The sequence below is a fragment of the Coenobita brevimanus genome, chromosome 64 (assembly GCF_032717465.1).
Source record: "Coenobita brevimanus isolate Jiangsu-jjx chromosome 64, ASM3271746v2, whole genome shotgun sequence".
Taxonomy (NCBI): domain Eukaryota; kingdom Metazoa; phylum Arthropoda; class Malacostraca; order Decapoda; family Coenobitidae; genus Coenobita; species Coenobita brevimanus.
The window spans coordinates 11,275,534-11,296,926 of record NC_137017.1 but is presented as its reverse complement, the minus strand read 5'-3'; the positions used below and the strand labels follow the sequence as shown (position 1 = coordinate 11,296,926).

Sequence of the window (21,393 nt, the reverse complement as noted above, 5' to 3'; positions counted from 1 at the left end):
GCATGACTCACACAGGTGAAGAGTGCTGTGAAGTGGCTGAAAAATGGGAAAGCAGCTGTGGTCGATGAGGTGTATGCAGAGATGCTTAAGTGTAGTGAAGAGAGTGGAATGAAGTGCTTGTTGGAGATAGGTAAGAAGGCATGGATGAGTGAAACTGTGCTTGCAGAGTGGAAAAAGGCTGTGACTGTACCCCTGTACAAAAATAAAGGTGAATGAAGTGCAAGAATTACCGTGGCATAAGTTTATGGAGTGTGGTGGGGAAGGTATATGGAAGAATTATTATAGAGAAAGTAAGAGAGATGTCAAAGGCCTAGTGAGTGATGAACAGGGTGGCTTTAGGAGTGGCAGAGGATGTGGATCAAATATTTGCAGAGACAGATAACAGAGAAGGCTTGTGAGAAGGATCATAAGGTGTTTATGGCATTCATGGATCTGGAAAAAGCATATGACAAAGCAGACAGAGAGGGATTGTGGAAATATTTGTGCATGTATGGTGTACATGGTAAGCTGCTAGGTGCCATCAAGAGTTTTTATGATGGTTGTGAAGCATGTATAAGGGTTAATGGGCAGCTAAGTGAATGGTTCACGATCGGTGTAGGCGTGCAACAAGCTTGTGTGATGTTCCCATGGTTGTTCAATATATATATATGGATGGGATGATGAGAGAAGTAAAAACACAAGTAATGGAGAGAGGGATGGCATTGGTAGTGAATGGTGATGGATGGAATATCTCAAATTTGTTGTATGCTGATGATGCAGTACTGCTTGCAAGTACTGGACAAGAACTTGGCAGGCTAGTGCAGAGTTCTGCTGATGTCTGCGAGTGTCATGCCTTGAGAGTAAATATAGAAAAGAGTAAAAAGATGGTTACTGAGAGAGAAGGTGAGTCCCAGTGTGATGTTACAGTGAATGGAGAGAGACTCGAATTGGTGTGAGAGTTCAAATACCTAGGTACAGTGATAGAAAAGAGAGGAAAATGTATAAAAGAAGTTGAAAATAGGGTGACACAAGGAACAAAAGTAGCTGGTGCAATGAAGGCCTTGATAAGAAACAGAGGCTTGAGTGTTGCAGCTGCAGGAGGCTTTCATGAGGGAGTGTTAGTGCCAACGTTACCATATGGATGTGAGACTATGGTGTGGAATGAAAATGAAAAGTCAAGAGTAAGACCAGTGGAGATGGGACTGCTGAGGAATGTATGTGGAGTACAGAGGGTGGATAGGATACGAAAGAATGTGCTTCGTGAAAGGTGTGGTATGAGGAAGTCGGTGGACACCAGAATCAAAGCAAGTGTACTGAGATGGTATGGTCATGTGGAGAGAATGGATAACAATAGAGTGGTGAAAAAGGTATATCTGAGTGAATCTGAAGAAGGGAGGAGGCGAGGTAGGCCAAGGAGAAGGTGGAGAGATATGGTGGATGACTGTGTGAGGAGTAGAGGTTTGGCAGTTGGTGAGGCTAGGGAACTGACAAGAGATCGAGCTGGCTGGATGAATGTTGTGAGAAGTGCATGATCAAGGATTCTGGCACCCTTTTTTAACATGGCAGCATCCGGATTGACTCAATCAGATACGTTTATGTGAAGCTACAGAACGTGGTGAATGTTTTGGGCGCATCTGATAGAGCCAGGATTCCGGAGGCTTTAATGATGAGTGAATGGAAGTGTGGCCCATTGCACTGGGCAAATCTGAGCTGTCTGGACATTGCTACTCCTCACCCTGCCCTTGGGTGAGAGAGGAGGTCCAGATGATGATAACAATGATCAAATTAATTTATCAGGTAAAGATTGGCAACTCTGGGAGTTTGTGAATGCTCCCATTCAATTCCTGGGCCCTCATGCACAAACGGCCTTAAGCCTACACATAGCTTTAAGTTGGGTGGTTTAAGACCCATGCATGAAGCACCTACAGGAGGATAAGCCTTGGTAAGGCTGCCTCAGCTGCTGAGGCTGGGTCAGAGCAGCCTTACCGTATTGTGACCCGTTAATTGAGTTACTCCAATTTTTTATTCTCTACAGCACAAACCAGACCACACTTGTTACTGTTTATCTCTATATGGAGTTAATGGCTGCCAGTGAACTAGACCATGCTTTGTGAAGGGAATGGAGGTTTCAGGGATCCATTGAGCCCCCTTTACATAAATGATGAACATGTATTAAGACAATACCTGTATCACCTCCCCAGGAGTGAATTCCTTCGTTTAACATAACTTGAGCCTCATATTGGGAGTGTCACACAACACTCCCATGCCATTCCTGCCCACACAACAATTTTTAGCAACTCAACAGTTTATGCTAGAGGGAATTTTCAGAATGTTGTTCGAGATACCTGTGGTATTCATCAGTCAAGTGTATCCAGAGTGATATCACATGTGACAGATGCTTTATACAGAAAAGGACTCAGAAAAATTAAGATGCCCAGTGGTTTGCTGAGGAGGACAGAGACTAGAGGGTTTCCACAGAAAAAACAATTTTCCTGAAGTGCTTGTGTCCCCTTGGGGAGGGTCGGTAAGAATACTTTCCCAGTAGCCTATCCCTGCTTGTACGAGCTGACTAAAAACGGCCTTTTTATCTCCAGTGTTTCTCTCCTTACTGTCCTCCTCTATGTTTTGTCATATCAGTACCTCTTTTCTTGATATCTGTATGCTTCTTCTGGCCTTTATTTTCCCTCTACTCCTACATGGCCATATTACCAGGCTTTGTGATAATTCTTCATTATTCTTTCCTTCCTAAAGTGCTTGGAGCAGTCGATTAAACCCTCATACCAATTAAGGCTCCAGATCAGAAAGAGAATGTATTTGTCAACTGCAACAGGTTCCATTCACTGAATGTGCAACAAAATGATAATGACCTGTAATGACAGATATCTTGGCAGCACTCATGCTGCCTATATTAGGGCTAACTCTAACCTCCACCAGGGATCTGAACCAATGTGTCTATGGTGACAGATTTTTTGCTAGATAACTGTGGTGGCTGATTACTTCTTGTTAAGGTTGGCAACAATTAGGTGAAACATGGCAAAAATACTGATAAGCTCCCATTCATATTGCTCTTTTGCTTCTTTAATCCTAAATCCTCTCATCTTACTAATGGTTTAATGGTTGTGCAGGTGTAAAGCACTTCATCACTAATATTGGGATGTCTTTTCTTTGCGCCTGACATTGTTCCAGTTAATTACTGGTACTTCACTTGCTTACCCCTGACTTCTGTGTGAACACTCATTCTCACCCCCCAGCTGATTCATGAAGATTTGTGAATGGCCCAATGTTTCTGTGTTCTGCTGTCTGCTTGGTCAGCAGGATCTCAGCTGACGCACGAGATTTCCCCCCAAGCATTTCCGACAGTTAACTCCTCTGTGGCTTGCAATGGAGCACTGAGGTTGAAGAAATATCAGGAACAGATATCCGCCACAGTGGTGTATTGCCGCGCTGCAACATCACATGTAGTGTTATCATTTTTTTTACCCCTCAAAACAATGTGAATGGTGCTGAAATGTTGTGCATATATTAGATATGATGATATCAAATGATTTCAATAAATAATATGTTAGGATTGGATCGAAAAAAAAATTACAGTACAGGTACTGTATTATGAATAATTTTTCGCATTTCTCGTATATGTTTACGGTAGTTTTGAGTTATTTTGCATGTTATTGTTGTGAGTATGGTTGGAGGAGGGAGTGAAAGGGTTGAATATTCAGTCTTAAATGAGAAAATTGCCAGTCCCCCAAGGGATGAAAGTGGAGGGTCGGCTGGATTAGTACATGGTCAGTTCCGATTAAAGGTAGGGGAGTGGAGGCGCTTTTAGCCGCTCCCACACCACCTGCATGGCTAAAACAGAATCAGGGGGTGCTGGTGGGTGGAGGAGTAGCATGGGTGGTGGGGGAGGTGGTGACGTGGTAAGAAGTGGTAAAGTGGCGCGAGAGGTGGTGTGGGATGGTAAGGTGGAGTGTGCGGTGGCGGGATGTGGTGGCGGGGAGGTGTGGGGTGAGCACACCTGCACTCCAGCCTTCCCCTCCTCCCCCTTCTCTCCCTCAGTGAAGAGCCGCTTTACCACTGTCCGTTTCTTCTTTGGTGGTGGTGGAGCTGTACGGCGAGGTGGTGGTGGCTTCTCCTCACTCTCCGAGGAGACGTCGCTGTCATCCTCCTCGGTAGTAGGAGAGTGATACCACTCATCACCACTCTCGTCACTACTCTCCACCTCCAAATCTGACCAAATTCAGTCCTCGTCGCTCTCCCCCCAACGAGGAAACAGCTCCGCCCTGATCTTGAGGCTGGTGAGCGTCCTACAGGGCCAGAGAGGGCAGAGCTGGGTGGGAGTCGGGGCAAGGAGATAGCCGGAACTTGGACGTCCACTCATCACGGAAGTGCGCAGTGTACTGATGTGAGGGGTGTAGGGGAGTGTAGGATAGGTCGGTCTCAAGACGTTCAGAATGTTCATTCATCTCCCAAAAATTTTCGCTGTTTTTTATAGGCCGTACTCAGATGACACCTGTGGCCATTTATTGGATAAACGTCGTTCGATGCAAGCAGCCATGGAGGGGTTTAGGCTAAGGCCAGTGCACTAAATCTGATCAGCCTTAAGACAAGGCAAGAGGTTGTCGTGCATGGGCCTAAGAGGTTGCTGTAGGGCTGCCTTTACTATTTCATATAAAATCAGGCTTATGGCTGCATTTTGACGGAGTTTTGTGCATACTGGCCCTGTTCCTCCAGTTTGTTCTCTGTAGTTTTCCAATTATGGTGGTAAACAGTAGTTTTCTCTTACTTTTTTCCCCCTTTGTTGTTGTCATGTTCCTTAAGCCTCACTAACATTTGTTTTTGTCAGGAATAATGGAATATTTTTACTTAAGCTTACTTAAATATGTGCAGGAGTAGGTGAGAATGAGAGGGCAAAGGAAGGAGTATGTATAGTTGTGCGTAAAAGATGGAAGAGGAGCATAAGACAGTATGGATCAGTTGGATCAAGGATTGTGTGGGTAAAGTTGAAAGTTGGAATACAAATGTGGGCGATTGTGTGTGTGTATGCGCCAACACAAGATCGTGCTAGAAGAGTGAGAGAAGAGTTCTGGACAAATGTAGAAGTGTGCATGGAAATGTTTGGAAGGAATGATAGAGTGTTTTTGATTGGTGATATGAATGGTAAAGTTGGGAACGTGAAGGTGGATGAAATACTTGGTGAGTGGGGTGTGCCTGCTGAGATAGATGAGAATGGGAGTGCGTTAGTGGACATTTGTGCTGGGAGGGGGTTGGTGATAGCCAATACCCTCTTCAGGCATAAAATGATCCACAGGTATACATGGCGAGTGATGAGAAGGGTGGGTGGTGAATTGAGTGAAAGGAAGGCAATGATTGATTATGTGTGTGTGGATGAAAGGATGCGAAGATGTATATTAGATGCAAGAGTTTATAGAGGTTGGGGGAGTGGACTTTCTGACCACTACTTGGTGGTGGCCAGAGTTAAAGTTCAAGTAAGATGGAGGAATAGAAGAAGGGAAAGACGAGAGGAAGGAATAGTTGCAAGGAGAGTGGAAAGGTTACAAGAGGATGAGAAAAAGGCAGAGTATAAGAGAGAAGTGGAGGAACGATTGGGCAAATATGAGTTGGATCAGATGGGGGACGTGGAAGGTGTGTGTAGAATATTTACAGAAGAAATATGTGCAGCATGTGATGTGGTGTGTGGAAGGAAGAGAAGACGGAGGGGGGTGCAAGGAACAGCGTGGTGGACTGAAGAGGTGAAACGGGCTGTGGCACAAAAGAAGAAAGCATACAATGAATGGATGAGAAATAGAGGCGTGGAAGAAGTTGAGAGGCGGAAGAGAGAGTTATATGTAGAAAGAAAGAGAGAGGTGAAAAGATTAGTAAGAGAGAGGAAGAAGAGAGTGGATGAGGAATTTGGAAGGAATTTGAGTGTAAAGTGGAGGGACTGTAAGAAAATGTTCTGGAAAGAGGTGAAAAGGGTAAGACAGGGTGGAAGTGAAGTTAGCAGGGGAGTGAAAGATAAAAATGGTAGATTACTAGTGGAGAAGGGAGAAAAAGTGAGCAGATGGAGAGAACACTTTAAGGAATTGTTGAACGTGGAGGATGGAAGTAATGCGAGTATAAGTGGCTGGGGAATGGCTGGAAGAAGGAGGGAGGTGAGAAGACAGGAAGAAATCAGTAGGATAGAAGTTGTGGAAGCAATGAAGAAAGTTAAATCAGGGAAAGCCCCAGGAATTGATGGAGTGTGTGGTGAAATGCTGAAGCATGGGGGAGAGATAGTAGTAGAATGGATGTGGAAGATGTGCAGATTGGCCTGGGAGAAAGGCAGAGTCCCGGAGGATTGGAAGTCAGGTATAATTATTCCCTTGTACAAAGGAAAAGGGGAAAAAGAAGTGTGTGGTAATCATAGGGGCATTTGTCTTCTTAGTATAATAGGAAAAGTATATGGTAGGATACTTATTGACAGAGTTAGAGAAAGAACAGAGAAATTAGTTGGAGAAGAACAGGGAGGCTTGAGGAAGGGAAGAGGTTGTGTAGATCAGATATTCATTCTCAGATCTTTAGTGGAAAAGTTTCTAGAGAAGGGAAAGAAGTTGTATGCGGCTTTCATGGATTTGGAGAAAGCATATGACAGGGTGGATAGACTAGGATTGTGGAAAGTGTTAAGAATATATGGAATAGATGGGAAGTTGTTGAATGCTGTGAAGAGTATGTACGATGGTGCGAAGGCTGCAGTGCGTGTGGATGGTGAACTAAGTGAATTTTTCTCTTTGAAAGTTGCGTTGAAACAGGGATATGTCATGTCTCCATGGTTGTTCAATCTGTACATGGATGGGGTAATAAAAGAGGTACAAGGTAGGGTAGTGGATGTTGGAGTGGCCCTGGTGAGAGAGGATAGTGTTTGGAAACTCCCTGTACTGTTGTTTGCAGATGATACCGTGTTGTTGAGTGAAGACGAAGGGGAGCTGCATGGCTTGGTGGATGAGTTTGGGAGAGTGTGTAAGAAACGGAATCTAAAGGTGAATGTAGGGAAGAGTAAAGTGATGGTCTTTGAGAGAGGTGAAGTCAGTGAATGTACAGCGAGGTTGGATGGTGAGGAATTGGAAAATGTGAGTACGTTTAAGTACTTGGGTAGTGTGATGAGTAAGGATGGAGGTTTGGAGGGTGGATTGCTTGAAAGGGTACAGCAGGGAAGAAAGGTTGCTGGTCCTTTGAAAGCAGTGATAAGAAACAGGGAAGTGAGCATAGAAGTGAAAAAGTTACTACATGACAGTATTGTGATACCAACTCTAACGTATGGAAGTGAAGCTTGGACGTTGTTGGAAGGACACAAGTCAAGAGTGAGAGCCGTGGAAATGAGTTATTTAAGAGGAGCCTGTGGAGTCACATGGAGAGACAGGCTGACGAATGAGGATATAAAGGAGCGTTGTGGTGTTGATGTGGATGTGATAGGAAGCGTTATGAGGAACACACTGAGGTAGTTTGGCCATGTGGAGAGGATGGAGGGTGAAAGACTGACGAAGAGAGTGTATGTGAGTGAGGTGGAGGGGGAAAGAGGGAGGGGGAGGCCGAGGATGAGATGGAGAGATGGGGTGGAGAGGTATATGAGAGAGGGGGGTGTGAGTTGGGAGCAGGGGAGTGAAATGGCGGGGGACAGGGCGACTTAGAGGCGATTTGTTTGTGGCCACCCCAAACGGGATTGAGGCGTCTGGCAATAGATAGATAGATTACTTAAATATATTAAAATTAGTTTACTTTTGTATTTACGTTTTGTTTCATTTTTCCTTTTTACTCATGGGTGTAAAATTAATGATGTTTACTGTTTCTCTGCTGATCTTGTTTTGACATTTTATTCCATGAGCATATTAGAAGACTTACAGAAACTTAAGGTGCGATTCCACAGAGGCAACATTTTGGCAACATGTGGGATGCTACATTGTCGCATAGGCCAAGTGTGTTCCAACCAGTTCAACACAAGGTAACATGTAGCATGCAACATGTGGCAACAAGTTGCCCGTAGAACGCGACGCATGCTACAAGATTTAGCCTGTTGCCTAGTGTTGCCGGCCTTCTCATCAGTCGCGGGAAGGATTCGATGTTGAAAGCAACAAGATGAATTGGTCTCAAGAATAAAACCATAGAATTTATAGAAGAACATAGAAAACTTGTGGTTCTATGGGATATACGCTTGGAATGATACAAGAATAACCAGGCTAAACTACGTGCACTGCGGGGATTAGCCAAGAACACACACACACACACACACACACACACACACACACACACACTCTCTCACACACACATTCTCTCTCTGACACACGAGCGAACAGCCATAGGGAACAGACGTGTCTTGACTGCTCCCAGGGCAAGGCTCAGCCACCGCTGCAAACCTTAAGTAGTTTCAGGAATTATGTTTGTCCTGTCTCCTATGGTCTTGTTTTCAGTTTAAAATACAGTAAGTTAATATAGACTACCAAAGATGTAAAGATTTACTGGCAAGAGTGTACATGAATGTTGTAGTATTTTCGGTAACAGCTGTTTTGGTACTGCAAGTTGTAACCAACCTAAATCATGGCCGAAAATGTAAACACTGAGGGACTCGAATTCCCAGGATTTGATAGCAATACTAATGTCATGGATCTGGTTAAAACACTGATTATGATGATTAGTGAACTTGAAAAGAAAGCGGAGAATCTAGTCTTAAAACATGTGTAGAATACGGAGATTACTATATAGAGTCTGATCCAGTCTAATGAAATGGCGAATGAAGAGATAAGAAATTTGAAGCGTGAAAATATTGAACTGAGGAGAAAACTTGAAGAGAGTACTAATAATACGGAAAAGGTGAGCAGTGTATTGGAAGAGCATAAGGCAAAGTGGGCACACGTAGAAGAAGAACAGAAAGAAGTGGTCAGCTTAAGAGAAATCATCCATGAAGAAAGAGAAATGAACAAGGTAAAATTGGAAGAAGATGTAGCGAAAATACTGAAGAAAAAAGAGAAAATAGTGGGAGAAACCGTTGAAAGGAACAGATGTGTGGTAATATTTGGAAACAGGGAGGAGGAAGAGAAGGTTAGATCTGTGAGACTCGAGAAAGACACGAACCTGGTAAGCGGAATATTAGGAAAGATTGATCCCGAAGGAGACAAGTGGGTTAACCCCTTAACCGCGGGGCGTCACTTTCGTGACGCTTGGGAGCAAGGGATCATACCGCGGGGCGTCGCTTTTGTGATTCTGTGTTATTTTGAATTCACCCGGGCTTCCAAGTGGGGGCTTGTATCATCTATCGGTACTGCCAATGTCCAACACTAGTCAGCACTCCTAATCTCATCTGTACTCCCATCCATTGTTGACAATTTAGCCATTTCTCCCCGTTCTTGACTCCCCTCCCTACCCCCCCTCCATTACCCTATCCCCTCGCCTGCCCGGCCGTGCTACGCTAAGTAAATCTTCCCTGGAATTTTTCACTGATTTCATCCATTGAAATAAGCCCTATGTCCTATTCTTATACCAAATAATATATACAAGAAAGAAATAAGGTAAGTCAGAGTGCCATACACCTGGAATTGGCTAATTATCACCTGACAACACCTCACGTGCACTCGTTCGCTAATTTTCGCTGTTTTTTTCCCCTTGAAATATGCCCTATAATCTATTTTCGTAATAAATATACATGTAAGGAGGGAAGGGAGAACCCTAAGTGATATTTACATTCACCTGGAACTACCTAATTTATAATGTATTGTCTAGATTTCCTGCCAATCATATCAGTGCTAGACAAAGCTGTTTCAAGATATAACATTGGTAGCTCTGAATATATATATCTCCTAAGTAGGCCTCTAATCTATTTTCGTAATAAATATACATGTAAGGAGGGAAGGGAGCAACCTAAGTGATATTTACATTCACCTGGAACTACCAAATTTATAATGTATTGTCTAGATTTCCTGCCAATCATATCAGTGCTAGACTTAGCTGTTTCAAGAAGTAATATTGGTAACTCTGAATAACCCCTAGCAGGCCTCTACGGTGGTGGTCCTCCGTTATCACTCAGTTCTCTCTCAACTTCCGAAGTGAGAGTACGTATGTTTCTTCTTGCTGACTTCAAGGCCTTTTTTTCACCCCCATGCAAATGGCCCTGTGACCTTTACCCCCTACTAAACCTCGTGTGGAAAGAGGTAAAGGGCTGACAATTGATAAAAGAGTGACTACGATCTTTCTATTGAGTAAAACAGTGCAAGTGGAATTGTAAATAATGTGTAAATAATGTGTAAACAGCAAGTGAAAGTAATGAATGTAAATATACGTGAACAATGGAAAATAGTTTTATAAGTTATTTCAAGTGATAGTGCACAACACAGTGTAAATAAAATAGAAATGTAAATAACGTAAATAAAATAGAGAACTATCTATCTATCTATTGCCTGACGCCTCAATCCCGTTTGGGGTGGCCACAAACAAATCGCCTCCAAGTCGCCCTGTCCCCCGCCATTTCACTGCCCTGCTCCCAACTCACACCCCCCTCTCTCATATACCTCTCCACCCCACCCCTCCATCTCATCCTCGGTCTCCCCCTCCCTCTTCCACCCTCCACCTCACTCACATACACTCTCTTTGTCAGTCTTTCACCCTCCATCCTCTCCACATGGCCAAACCACCTCAGTGTGTTCCTCACAACGCTTCCTATCACATCCACATCCACACCACAACATTCCTTTATATCCTCATTCGTCAGCCTGTCTCTCCACGTGACTCCACAGGCTCCTCTTAAATAACTCATTTCCACTGCTCTCACTCTTGACTTGTGTCCTTCCAACAATGTCCAAGCTTCACTTCCGTACGTTAGAGTTGGTATCACAATACTGTCATGTGGTAACTTTTTTACTTCCATGCTCACTTCCCTGTTTCCTATCACTGCTTTCAAGCAACCAGCAACCTTTCTTCCCTGCTGTACCCTTTCAAGCACTTCACCCTCCAAACCTCCATCCTTACTCATCACACTACCCAAATACTTAAACGTACTCACATTTTCCAATTCCTCACCATCCAACCTCGCTGTACATTCACTGACTTCACCTCTCTCAAAGACCATCACTTTACTCTTCCCTACATTCACCTTTAGGTTCCGTTTCTTACACACTCTCTCAAACTCATCCACCAAGCCTTGCAGCTCCCCTTCGTCTTCACTCAACAACACAGTATCATCTGCAAACAACAGTACAGGGAGTTTCCAAACACTATCCTCTCTCACCAGGGCCACTCCAACATCCACTACCCTACCTTGTACCTCTTTTATTACCCCATCCATGTACAGATTGAACAACCATGGAGACATGACACATCCCTGTTTCAAACCAACTTTCAAAGAGAAAAATTCACTTAGTTCACCATCCACACGCACTGCAGCCTTCGCACCATCGTACATACTCTTCACAGCATTCAACAACTTCCCATCTACTCCATATATTCTTAACACTTTCCACAATCCTTGTCTATCCACCCTGTCATATGCTTTCTCCAAATCCATGAAAGCCGCATACAACTTCTTTCCCTTCTCTAGAAACTTTTCCACTAAAGATCTAAGAATGAATATCTGATCTACACAACCTCTTCCCTTCCTAAAGCCTCCCTGTTCTTCTCCAACTAATTTCTCTGTTCTTTCTCTTACTCTGTCTATAAGTATCCTACCATACACTTTTCCTATTATACTAAGAAGACAAATGCCCCTATGGTGACCACACACTTCTTTTTCCCCTTTTCCTTTGTACAAGGGAATAATTATACCTGACTTCCAATCCTCCGGGACTCTACCTTCCTCCCAGGCCAATCTGCACATCTTCCACATCCATTCTACTACTATCTCTCCCCCATGCTTCAGCATTTCACCACACACTCCATCAATTCCTGGGGCTTTCCCCGATTTAACTTTCTTCATTGCTTCCACAACTTCTATCCTACTAAATTCTTCCTGTCTTCTCACCTCCCTCCTTCTCCCAGCCATTCCCCAGCCACTTATACTCGCATTACTTCCATCCTCTACGTTCAACAATTCCTTAAAGTGTTCTCTCCATCTGCTCACTTTTTCTCCCTTCTCCACTAGTAATCTACCATTTTTATCTTTCACTCCCCTGCTAACTTCATTTCCACCCTGTCTTACTCTTTTCACTTCTCTCCAGAACATTTTCTTACAGTCCCTCCACTTTACACTCAAATTCCTTCCAAATTCCTCATCCACTCTCTTCTTACTCTCTCTTACTAATATCTTCACCTCTCTCTTCCTTTCCACATATAACTCTCTCTTCCGCCTCTCAACGTAAATAGAAATGTAAATGAGTAGTATTATAAGAATACGAGTATATACCCTAGGAGTAATGAAAGTGAAAGTTTCACTCTAGCATGTCTGAATGCTATGAGTTATGAGAGTGAAGATGAAAGTGACATTCACTCTCAATGCCAGTATACAGGACGAGAAAGTGAATGCTACGTATTTTACTGAAAGAAATTGAATCCCTACAGTGACAATAAACTAATACTACTGAAGGAAACTTATGGATAAAGACTATAGATATATATACCGAGTAAGTGTTATATAGTAATAGAAATATAAAGTGTGAGGGGTTTTATGAATAATAAATGACAGACTACCAAGAGCGAACTAGTGCCAGTGCGACGATCAGACGTGCTCGTAATTTCCATTGCTTTCACAGTGTTTTTTTTTTTTAGTATGGATCCCAAACTACTTGAAAATTGTAGAATAGTGTTTATAGTGTTTGTATCTGGCTGTGGTAATCATATTACGGGTTGTCGGGAAGTGTAAAGTGGAGACTTCGTTACCCTACTTCAGAGGTCTCCACAAGTCCTACGGTAACCGACGAAGGCTCAACAATCATTCCAGGAGAAAGCTGAAGGTATGTGCCATAAGCATATATAATTTTATTATTCTAGGACTAATAACTGATTTTTGGCAAATATTTTTTGAGAGTCTGTCGGAGCCCAAATAACCCCGCGGCACACGCAAGTTATTGGTAAACAAGCCCGCGGTGTAGGGGTTAAAGAAATTGAAGAAGTAAGGAGAATAGGGCCTTATAAGAGAGGAGAAACAAGACCAATGAGAGTCAAGTTGTCAGCAGAAAGTGTAGTAGATGATATACTCAAAGTGACATGGAAATTAAGCAAAGAGGCAGGGATGGAAAATGTTATAATACGGAAAGATTTGAATGAACAAGAAAGAGAAGTCTTAAAATTATTGAAGGAAGAAGTAAAGGAAAAAACGATAGGAGGACAGAGGAAGAATGTAATACTTTTTTTTGGAGAGTAATGGATATGAAAGTAAGGAAGTGGTATTTAAGGAAATAGAAGTGAAGGAAACTAAGGAGGATGGCTGTGAAAGATCAGAAGTTGAGGAAGTGGTACCGACGGAGAGTAGGAGAGAAGAGGGTATAAAAAACATCAAAAATAATTTGAAGGTGATATATACTAATGTTGATGGTTTAATATCGGCAAGGCTCGAAATTAACGATTTCTTGAGAGAACATGAACCTGATGTCATGTGCTTTGTAGAGACCAAATTAAGAGAAGATATTGATGTTCATTTGGGAGATAGTAAATACAAGCTGTGGAGAAAAGACAGAAAAGAAAAAACGGGAGGAGAGATGTTGTCAGATATGGCTAGCTATTTACAAAAAATAACTAAGAAAAGTAATAATACAATTTTGGTGGGTGACTTTAACTGCAAAGAGGTGAACTGGGAGGAATGGTACCCAGGAGGCGGAGAGGATTCGTGGGGCACTATGTTATCAAATATAATAATGAATAATGTGATGACGCAATGGGTCAAAGAAGAGACACGGTTTCGAGGCGAGGACACACCAGCAAGGTTAGAGTTACTGTTTACCAAAGAACCCAATGTAATAGAACCATTAAAATATCTGTCCTTTAGGAAAAAGTGATCATGTAGTCACTGAGTTCCAGATGATAATAGGGAATGTCGAGCCAAGAGACGAACTTCATAGACAGGAAGATACAACTTTGGGAAAGCAAATTTTACAAGATTGAGAAACTTTTTTGAAAATGCGGATTGGAGAAAATTCAGAGAAACAAGAGAGATACAGAGGAAGTGGGATATCTTTCTAGACCTTTATAATTTGGGAGTGGAAAAATTTGTACCAAGAGTAAGGGGGAAAGAAAACAAGAAAAAGGAGTGGTTCAATAGAAGGTGTATGATAGCAAAAAAAGAGAGAGATAAGGCGTGGAACAACTGGAGAAAGAGAGGTAACAACAGAACAAAAGAAGAATATAAACGAATTAGAAATGAATACACAAGAATACGTAAAGAAGAAGAAAGGAATTTTGAAAAAGGTATAATAGACAATGTATAAGGTGGTTTGGCCATGTGGAGAGGATGGAGGGTGAAAGACTGATGAAGAAAGTGTATGTGAGTGAGGTGGATGGGGGAAGAGGGAGGGGGAGGCCGAGGATGAGATGGAGGGATGGGGTGGAGAGGCATATGAGAGAGGGGGGTGTGAGTTGGGAGCAGGGCAGTGAGATGGTGGGGGACAGGGCAACTTGGAGGCGATTTGTTTGAGGCCACCCCAAACGGGATTGAGGTGTCTGGCAATAGATAGATAGATAGATACATAGACAAATGCAAGGATGAACCCAAACTGTTTTATAGATTTGTTAATGGCAAACTGAAACAAAAGGAAGGAATCACCAAACTGAAAGCAAAACGAGAGGTCTATCAAGATGCAGCAATGCAAGCTGAAATAATGAACAAATGTTTCCAATCGGCCTTCACTAATGAAAAAGAGTTTATGGAAGGGGAGAGAGTGATTAGAAATGTACTGGTGATAAAAGATATAAAAGTGGAGGTACAGGAAGTGTATAAATTACTGGAAACTCAAGATGTAAGGAAAGCCCCAGGACCTGATGGAATTTCTAATTGGGTACTGAAGGAATGCAGAGAACAACTGGCAGATAAAATTCACAGTTTAATTGTGTGTTCTCTGGAAGAGGGGAAAGTGCCACAAGAATGGAAGAGGGCAAATGTGGTACCAATTTATAAGGGAGGAAACAGGGAAGAACTCCTGAATTATAGACCAGTGTCTCTAACCAGCATGGTCGCAAAATTGTGTGAGAGAATCCTGAAAGACAGATGGATAAAATATCTAGAAGAGATGAATATTTTGGCTGAATGTCAGTTTGGATTCAGAAGTGGAAGGTCATGTGTTTCTAACTTGTTGAGCTTTTACTCTAGAGCGACTGACGTGGTATAGGAGAGAGATGGTTGGGTGGATTGTGTGTACTTAGACTTAGAGAAGGCCTTTGACAAGGTACCTCATAAGAAACTAATGTGGAAACTTGAATATATATAGGAGGACCGAAGGGGAAACTTCTGGAATGGATGAGAGACTTTTTGAGAGACAGACAAATGAGGACAGTAATAAAGGATAGGATATCTGGATGGAGGGAAGTAACAAGTGGAGTCCCTCAACGCTCGGTGTTGGCGCCAGTAATGTTCCTGATTTACGTAAATGATATGGTAGACGGAGTGAACAGTTATGCAAGTCTGTTTGCTGATGATGTAAAGATCTTGAGGAAGGTAGAGGTTGAGGAGGATTGTAAAATGCTGCAGGAGGATTTGGATAGGATACATGATTGGAGCCAGACATGGGAAATGAAATTTAATGTAAAGAAATATAAAATATTGGAAATGGGTAAAAGTACCAAGAGGCCATCACTGAATTATTTGTTGGGTAATGAATTAATCACAAAAATGAGAGAAAAGAAAGATTTGGGAGTGCTGGTCCAAGATAGTTTGTCACCAGAAAGGCACATCAACAAGATAGTTGGAGAGACTTATAAACTCTTGACTAACATAAGAGTAGCATTTCATTATATGGATGAGGAGATGATGAAAAAATTGATAGTGGCCATGATCCGCCTCAGGTTAGAATATGCAGCAGTAGTGTGGTCCCCGCACAAAAAGAAAGATATTAACAAGATTGAGAGAATACAAAGAACAGCAACCAAGATAGTCCCCAGTCTGGCAGACCTGTCATAAAGAGAGAGGCTGGAAAAGCTGGATTTGCCTTCCTTAGAGGAAAGGAGGAAAAGGGGAGACATGATTGCAGTGTTCAGGACCATGGTGGGAGTGGATAAAATTGACAAAGAAGATCTGTTTGTATGGGATGGGAGAGCAACAAGAGGACACGGAATGAAATTGAAAAAGTCAAGCTGCTTGAAGGATATCAAGAAATACAGTAATCACTCTAATATCTGGACGCCCAATAACCGAACATCCCCACTACCCGGACATAATCGTCCTGGGATCCAATATTCCCAAAATGGTCCGGAGAAAAAAAAAAAAAAAAAAAAATCCCGCCCGTACTTTGAACTTACCGCACGCGGCGTGGGACAGCATTGTTGTGGCGCATCATTCCTCCGACGTCCGATAGAGCGCCGCTGCATCCTCCCCACTTTCCGCCTGTCTCTCGCCGCGAGTGCATGCTCGTTGTAATGGCTGCCCACGTGATCGCTTTTGTGGTGGTGCCTTACCTGCTGCAGGGCCTGCAGCTGCTCTCGGGCCTCCTCTTAGTGTGTATGATGATGACTCCGCCACCTGAGAAAAGGAAGAGAGTGGTGTTGACTCTGGAGAAGAAACGGGAGATACTGGAGAAAGTAGATGCGGGGTGGTCTTCTTCCCGCATTCTCCGCGAGTTTAACCTGGCCCGGTCTACTTTGTTCGATATCAAGAGATCCCGAGACAAACTCATGCAGTACACTGCTGACTTCTCGTCGAGATGCAAACGCAACGTGGAAAGGAAGGTTATGTTTACCCCCAAGTTTGCAGAAATCGACCGATCCACATTGATTTGGTATCGACAACAACGTGCTGCTGGTGTGATGGTATGTGGAACGGAGCTGAAGGCTGCTGCTGAGAAGTTCGCCAGGCTTCACGACGCCCTAGACTTCAAGGCATCCGAGGGTTGGCTCTTCACGTTCAAGTTGTGGCATGGCCTTACCAACCATAAAGCTCATGCCGAAGCATTGGACGCTAATGAGGATGGAGTTGACGAGTTTCAGCACAAGGTGAAGGGCTTGATCGACAGGGAGGGCCTAACTCTCGGTCAAGTCTACAACGCAGACGAAACTGGCCTATTCTATCGCTCGCTGCCAACGAACACTCTAGCCAAGGAGACGGAGAGGCATGTACCTGGCCGCAAGCTTTCCAAGGAACGGATATCTGCTTTGTGTTGTGCCAGTGCTAACGGCATGCACCGGCTTAAGCCCGTTGTTGTTGGCCGCGCAAAGCAACCTCGGTGCCTTCGTGGGGTGATGGATGTCCTTCCTGTCGTCTGGTACCATTCTTTGAAGGCATGGTTCACAGCTGTGATCTTCAAAGACTGGTTTCACCGTCACTTCGTCGAGGAGGTCATCCATTACACGACGAAGACACTGGGAATCCTGCGCGACCAGGTAAAGGCCCTCCTTCTCCTCGACAATGCACCTGCCCACCCGTGTGACAAGGACCTGGTTGCTGAAAATGGCCGTATTAGGTGCATGTTTCTGCCACCTAATACGACTGCTCTCATCCAACCAATGAACCAAGGAGTGATCGTGGCAACAAAGCGCCTATACCGTCGGAAGTTCCTGGACGAGGTGATGGTTGTTCTCGAGGACAAGGAAGAGCGCAGGGAGGGACGGGACACATGAGGCAAGCGGACTTTGGAAAACCTTCGCCGCTACAACATCAAGTCTGCGCTGTACAACTGGGCTAGTGCATGGAAGGAAGTCCCTGTGAAGACTCTGGAAAATGGTTGGTCTCGTCTGCTTCTCAGAACGGATGTGGAGTACGATTTTCTAGGATTTGACGTGGATGACTTCCATGCATGGCTACGTATGCACGGCGACAATGTAGATGTGGACGATGTTCGTGAGTGGTTGGATGACGACGAGGGCGATCCTGAGTATCAGACGTTGTCTGATATCGAGATTGCGTCTTCGGTTGCAGGTGTCAGTACCAAACTTGAAGATTCTGACGCTGAAGGCGACAATGATGCGGACTCCTCTTAGCAGGACACTACTCCAGCCATTCCCAAGCTGAGCGCACTCCGGGAAAATCTAGAGTTCGTCCTAGACTACCTGGAACACCCGGACTGTGACAGGGAGATGGGGCCCTTGGGACTCGTGGAGGAAGTGCGTGCTTTCAGGCAGCGCATCATCAATCGTCAGAATCGTCGGTCACTGCATCAATCAATCATTGACAGTTTTTTCAGGTCCGTGAACCCCGCTGTGCCCAGCCCTGGCTCCACTCCGTTGCCTCCCCAAGACAGGCCCTCATGCTCCGAGCCACAGCCCAGAACATCAGCCACGGTGGAGTCACCGCTCGATGTGAGTTTGTGGCTGTCTTCAGAGTCCTCTGCAGTGGGTTCGCCATCACCACGACCTAGCGATGCACCCCTAGGTCGCCTACCAGTGATACTCTCGGACTCTGACAGTGAATAAACAGCAAGAACTTCTCCACTAGACCACACGGGAATTTAGAGTGTTGTGCAGTGAAAAAAACAGTGTGTTGTGTTAAGGATTTAAAGCTGTGAGAGAAAAGACTCAATAGAAAAAAAATTTAACGTAAATAGACGTGTTTGTTTTGGCTTTGGAAAATTAAATGAATGGGAAAAGTTAAAGTGCAACACTTAGTAAGTTACAATGGAGCATTATTTAGACAAGAGTGCACACTGTGAAGAGAACGGACTTCTGTGTGTGATTGACTAAGTTCAGTGCAAGACTTCAGGAACAGTGTACTGCAAGTGCTTCAGGAAATCCTTCTTACTGTCAGAGTCCGAGAGGAGGCGGTTATTCATCGAGGTGGCCAGGGACTTGCTGTAAGTAGGCAGAATGTTTCATACCGTACTTTTTTCCATACTATACTTACCTCATTTCACTCTTTAATGTCCTTTATTGGTGTGAATAGGGTGTTAGTAGCTATGCATGTGCAGTAGGAATGTGTTTTTCAGAGTTAGGCTAGGTTAGGGTCCATAAGTACCAGAATGTTTATTAATGTATGAACATACTTCTAAACCCTCATTTTATGTTTCTTTTGCATTTATTTCAGTCATTTATGTGCCTTATTGGTGTGATTTGGGTCTTAAATAGGTGCTATGCATGTCCAGAGGGAGTTGTATAGGTGTTTCTCTGAGTTAGGGTCCATAAGTACAAGTCCATAAGCTGGGACCCAATATCTGGACAGAACCAATATCTGGACCTACCTATGGCTCTATTACGTCGGATACTGGAGTGATTACTGTATAGCTTTCCTTACAGAAGTATAGACTTATGGAATAGCCTGGAAAAAGAGATCGTCCAGTCCAGAAACTTAAACGAGTTTAAAGCTAAATTTGACTTACTGAGAATCAGCGACGGAAACCCAAGAGCATAGCACATTCTGTGTATATCACAATTAGGTATAGTAGGTAAATACATAAATATTTGGAACGACTTGGACGAAGAGGCGATGCATGAGAAAAACATTCATGTGTGTAAATGTAGACTTGATAAATGTGGATTTGGAGATATGACAACACGAGCATTGCTCAATTCCTGTATCCTACAAATAGGCAAATAGGTAAATACACACACACACACACACTCTCTCTCTTTCTCTGGCAGTCCTAATACTGTGCCAACACTAGCAAATCTTTCTTCTCTTACATTGTTCTCTCTATCTTGTCTCTTTTTAAGCTAAGATACGGTACTTCAGAAAATTTTTGCATTCGTGCCTTCCTCTTGACAGCGGGAACGCAGCACCCGTCTTTCTATACATTCACACCATTTTACAAGTTATTCTGCAGTGTGTGTGTGTGTGTGTTTTACATGGTATCTACTTAACTGATTTTTTGTTATGCTCTGTCTATCTACATATCTGTCTGTCTGTCTGTTATATCGTGTTGACAACTGGCTCGGTTTTTGTTGAATCGGTGGAAAAGGTTTTATGACATTCAACATAAACATTGGCATGTAGCATGCTACATGAAATAACAATGTTGCCTTGTCGCAGTCAACATGTCTTCTGGTTGAATGCCGCATTCGACATACACGTTGAAAGCCAGGCAAATCGCATGCTACATGTTGCCTGTGTTGCCACGGTGGAATCGTGCCTTTACTCAAATCTTGGTTAAGTTTAAAATATGAGGTTAGGAAGAGATACTGGTAATAAAGAGTGACCAGGACATATTTTGGAGTGTCTGCCATAACACTTGCAAAACAGCTGATACAGCAGGAAACAACTAAAAACAATAAGGAAAGACATTTAAAAAGAACTTAGAATATAGATGGTTTAAAAATATTAACCCTAACAGCTGTTATTCCAAGTGACTAAACGTAGCCTCAACAATATTTCCATTGTGTGGTTGTAGTTTTGCCTATAACGTAAACAAGTATCCAGTAGTGATTGTTACTAAGGTAGCTGATCCTAGATCCTTACCAAGCTTCACGCCATCCTCTTCAGATGACAGTTCTCCATCTAAAAGTGCTACTATATGGAAAACAAATACATTTATCAATGTATGATGGCTGGTTTTCACAAAACCGGTGACAAACATTTAAGAGTTGTGGGGACCAAAACATTAGTGATGTAATTTCAAGATGTTGTATCAAATGTTCCTTTCAACATAATTCTCACAGCGGCCAGTCGAATGCTCACCAAAATGAGGGCTTCTTTTCAATGCCAACATACCTTTGCCACACCAGAAATACTGCGACAAACCAACGCTTGCATTCTCAAAGCCTCTCACGGTCCGATCGTCGTCAGCTGAGCTGAGAAAGATGCAATGACCTTTAACTCTCCATTGGATGTCAAACGACTTTTAAAAAGTATATTCGTCCGAAGTCCGTGCATTTCAGAAAACAGAACACCTTGCAATTGTTTAAAGTCTTCAGCCTGTTTTGAATGTATGTGACTGAAATCAAACAGCTGTGATATATAAATTTTTTTTCACTAATATTGGAACTGTGCAGGGAGCCGAGCGTTTTCAGCGATTTTACACTTGCAAACGAACAAGAACAAGCGCAAGTAAGCACTGACCAATGAGTGTTCATCATCGTTTTGTGATTGATGACTGAATATTTATTGTTTTCCATTCTATCTCTGACCTTAATCTTTTCTTTTTGTCGTCATTTTACACTGTTAACTGCGACAAAGCAAGGCAGCTCCACCCCCTTTTGTTAACTTTTTAACCACTGACTTGTCACTGTATATCATTTTACATTTTTTACTTGTTGAAGGAGGTGTGTGACAAGATCAACCACCTTCTTTTGTTGTACAGTGCAAGTTCTCTACAAGAGCGAGCAAAAATTTTGAGAAGCAAAAATATTGACTGCAATGCTGTAGGGAGTCCTGCCACACATCTTCAGCAAAAAGAG

At 43.2% G+C, this 21,393-nt stretch overlaps 1 protein-coding gene across 2 annotated transcripts in view; it reads right to left on the bottom strand.

The window, feature by feature from the left end:
* The window catches only part of LOC145404661 (dihydrolipoyl dehydrogenase, mitochondrial), a 140,198-nt gene extending 119,380 nt beyond the window's left edge, over nt 1-20,818 (bottom strand). For both annotated transcript variants that reach the window (XM_080276200.1, XM_080276201.1), the window contains exon 1: nt 20,708-20,818. In XM_080276200.1, coding sequence (XP_080132326.1) covers nt 20,708-20,749 — 42 coding nt within the window. In that variant the 5' untranslated portion in view covers nt 20,750-20,818. The remainder of the gene's footprint in view (nt 1-20,707) is intronic.
* Nucleotides 20,819-21,393: the final 575 nt, after the last annotated feature.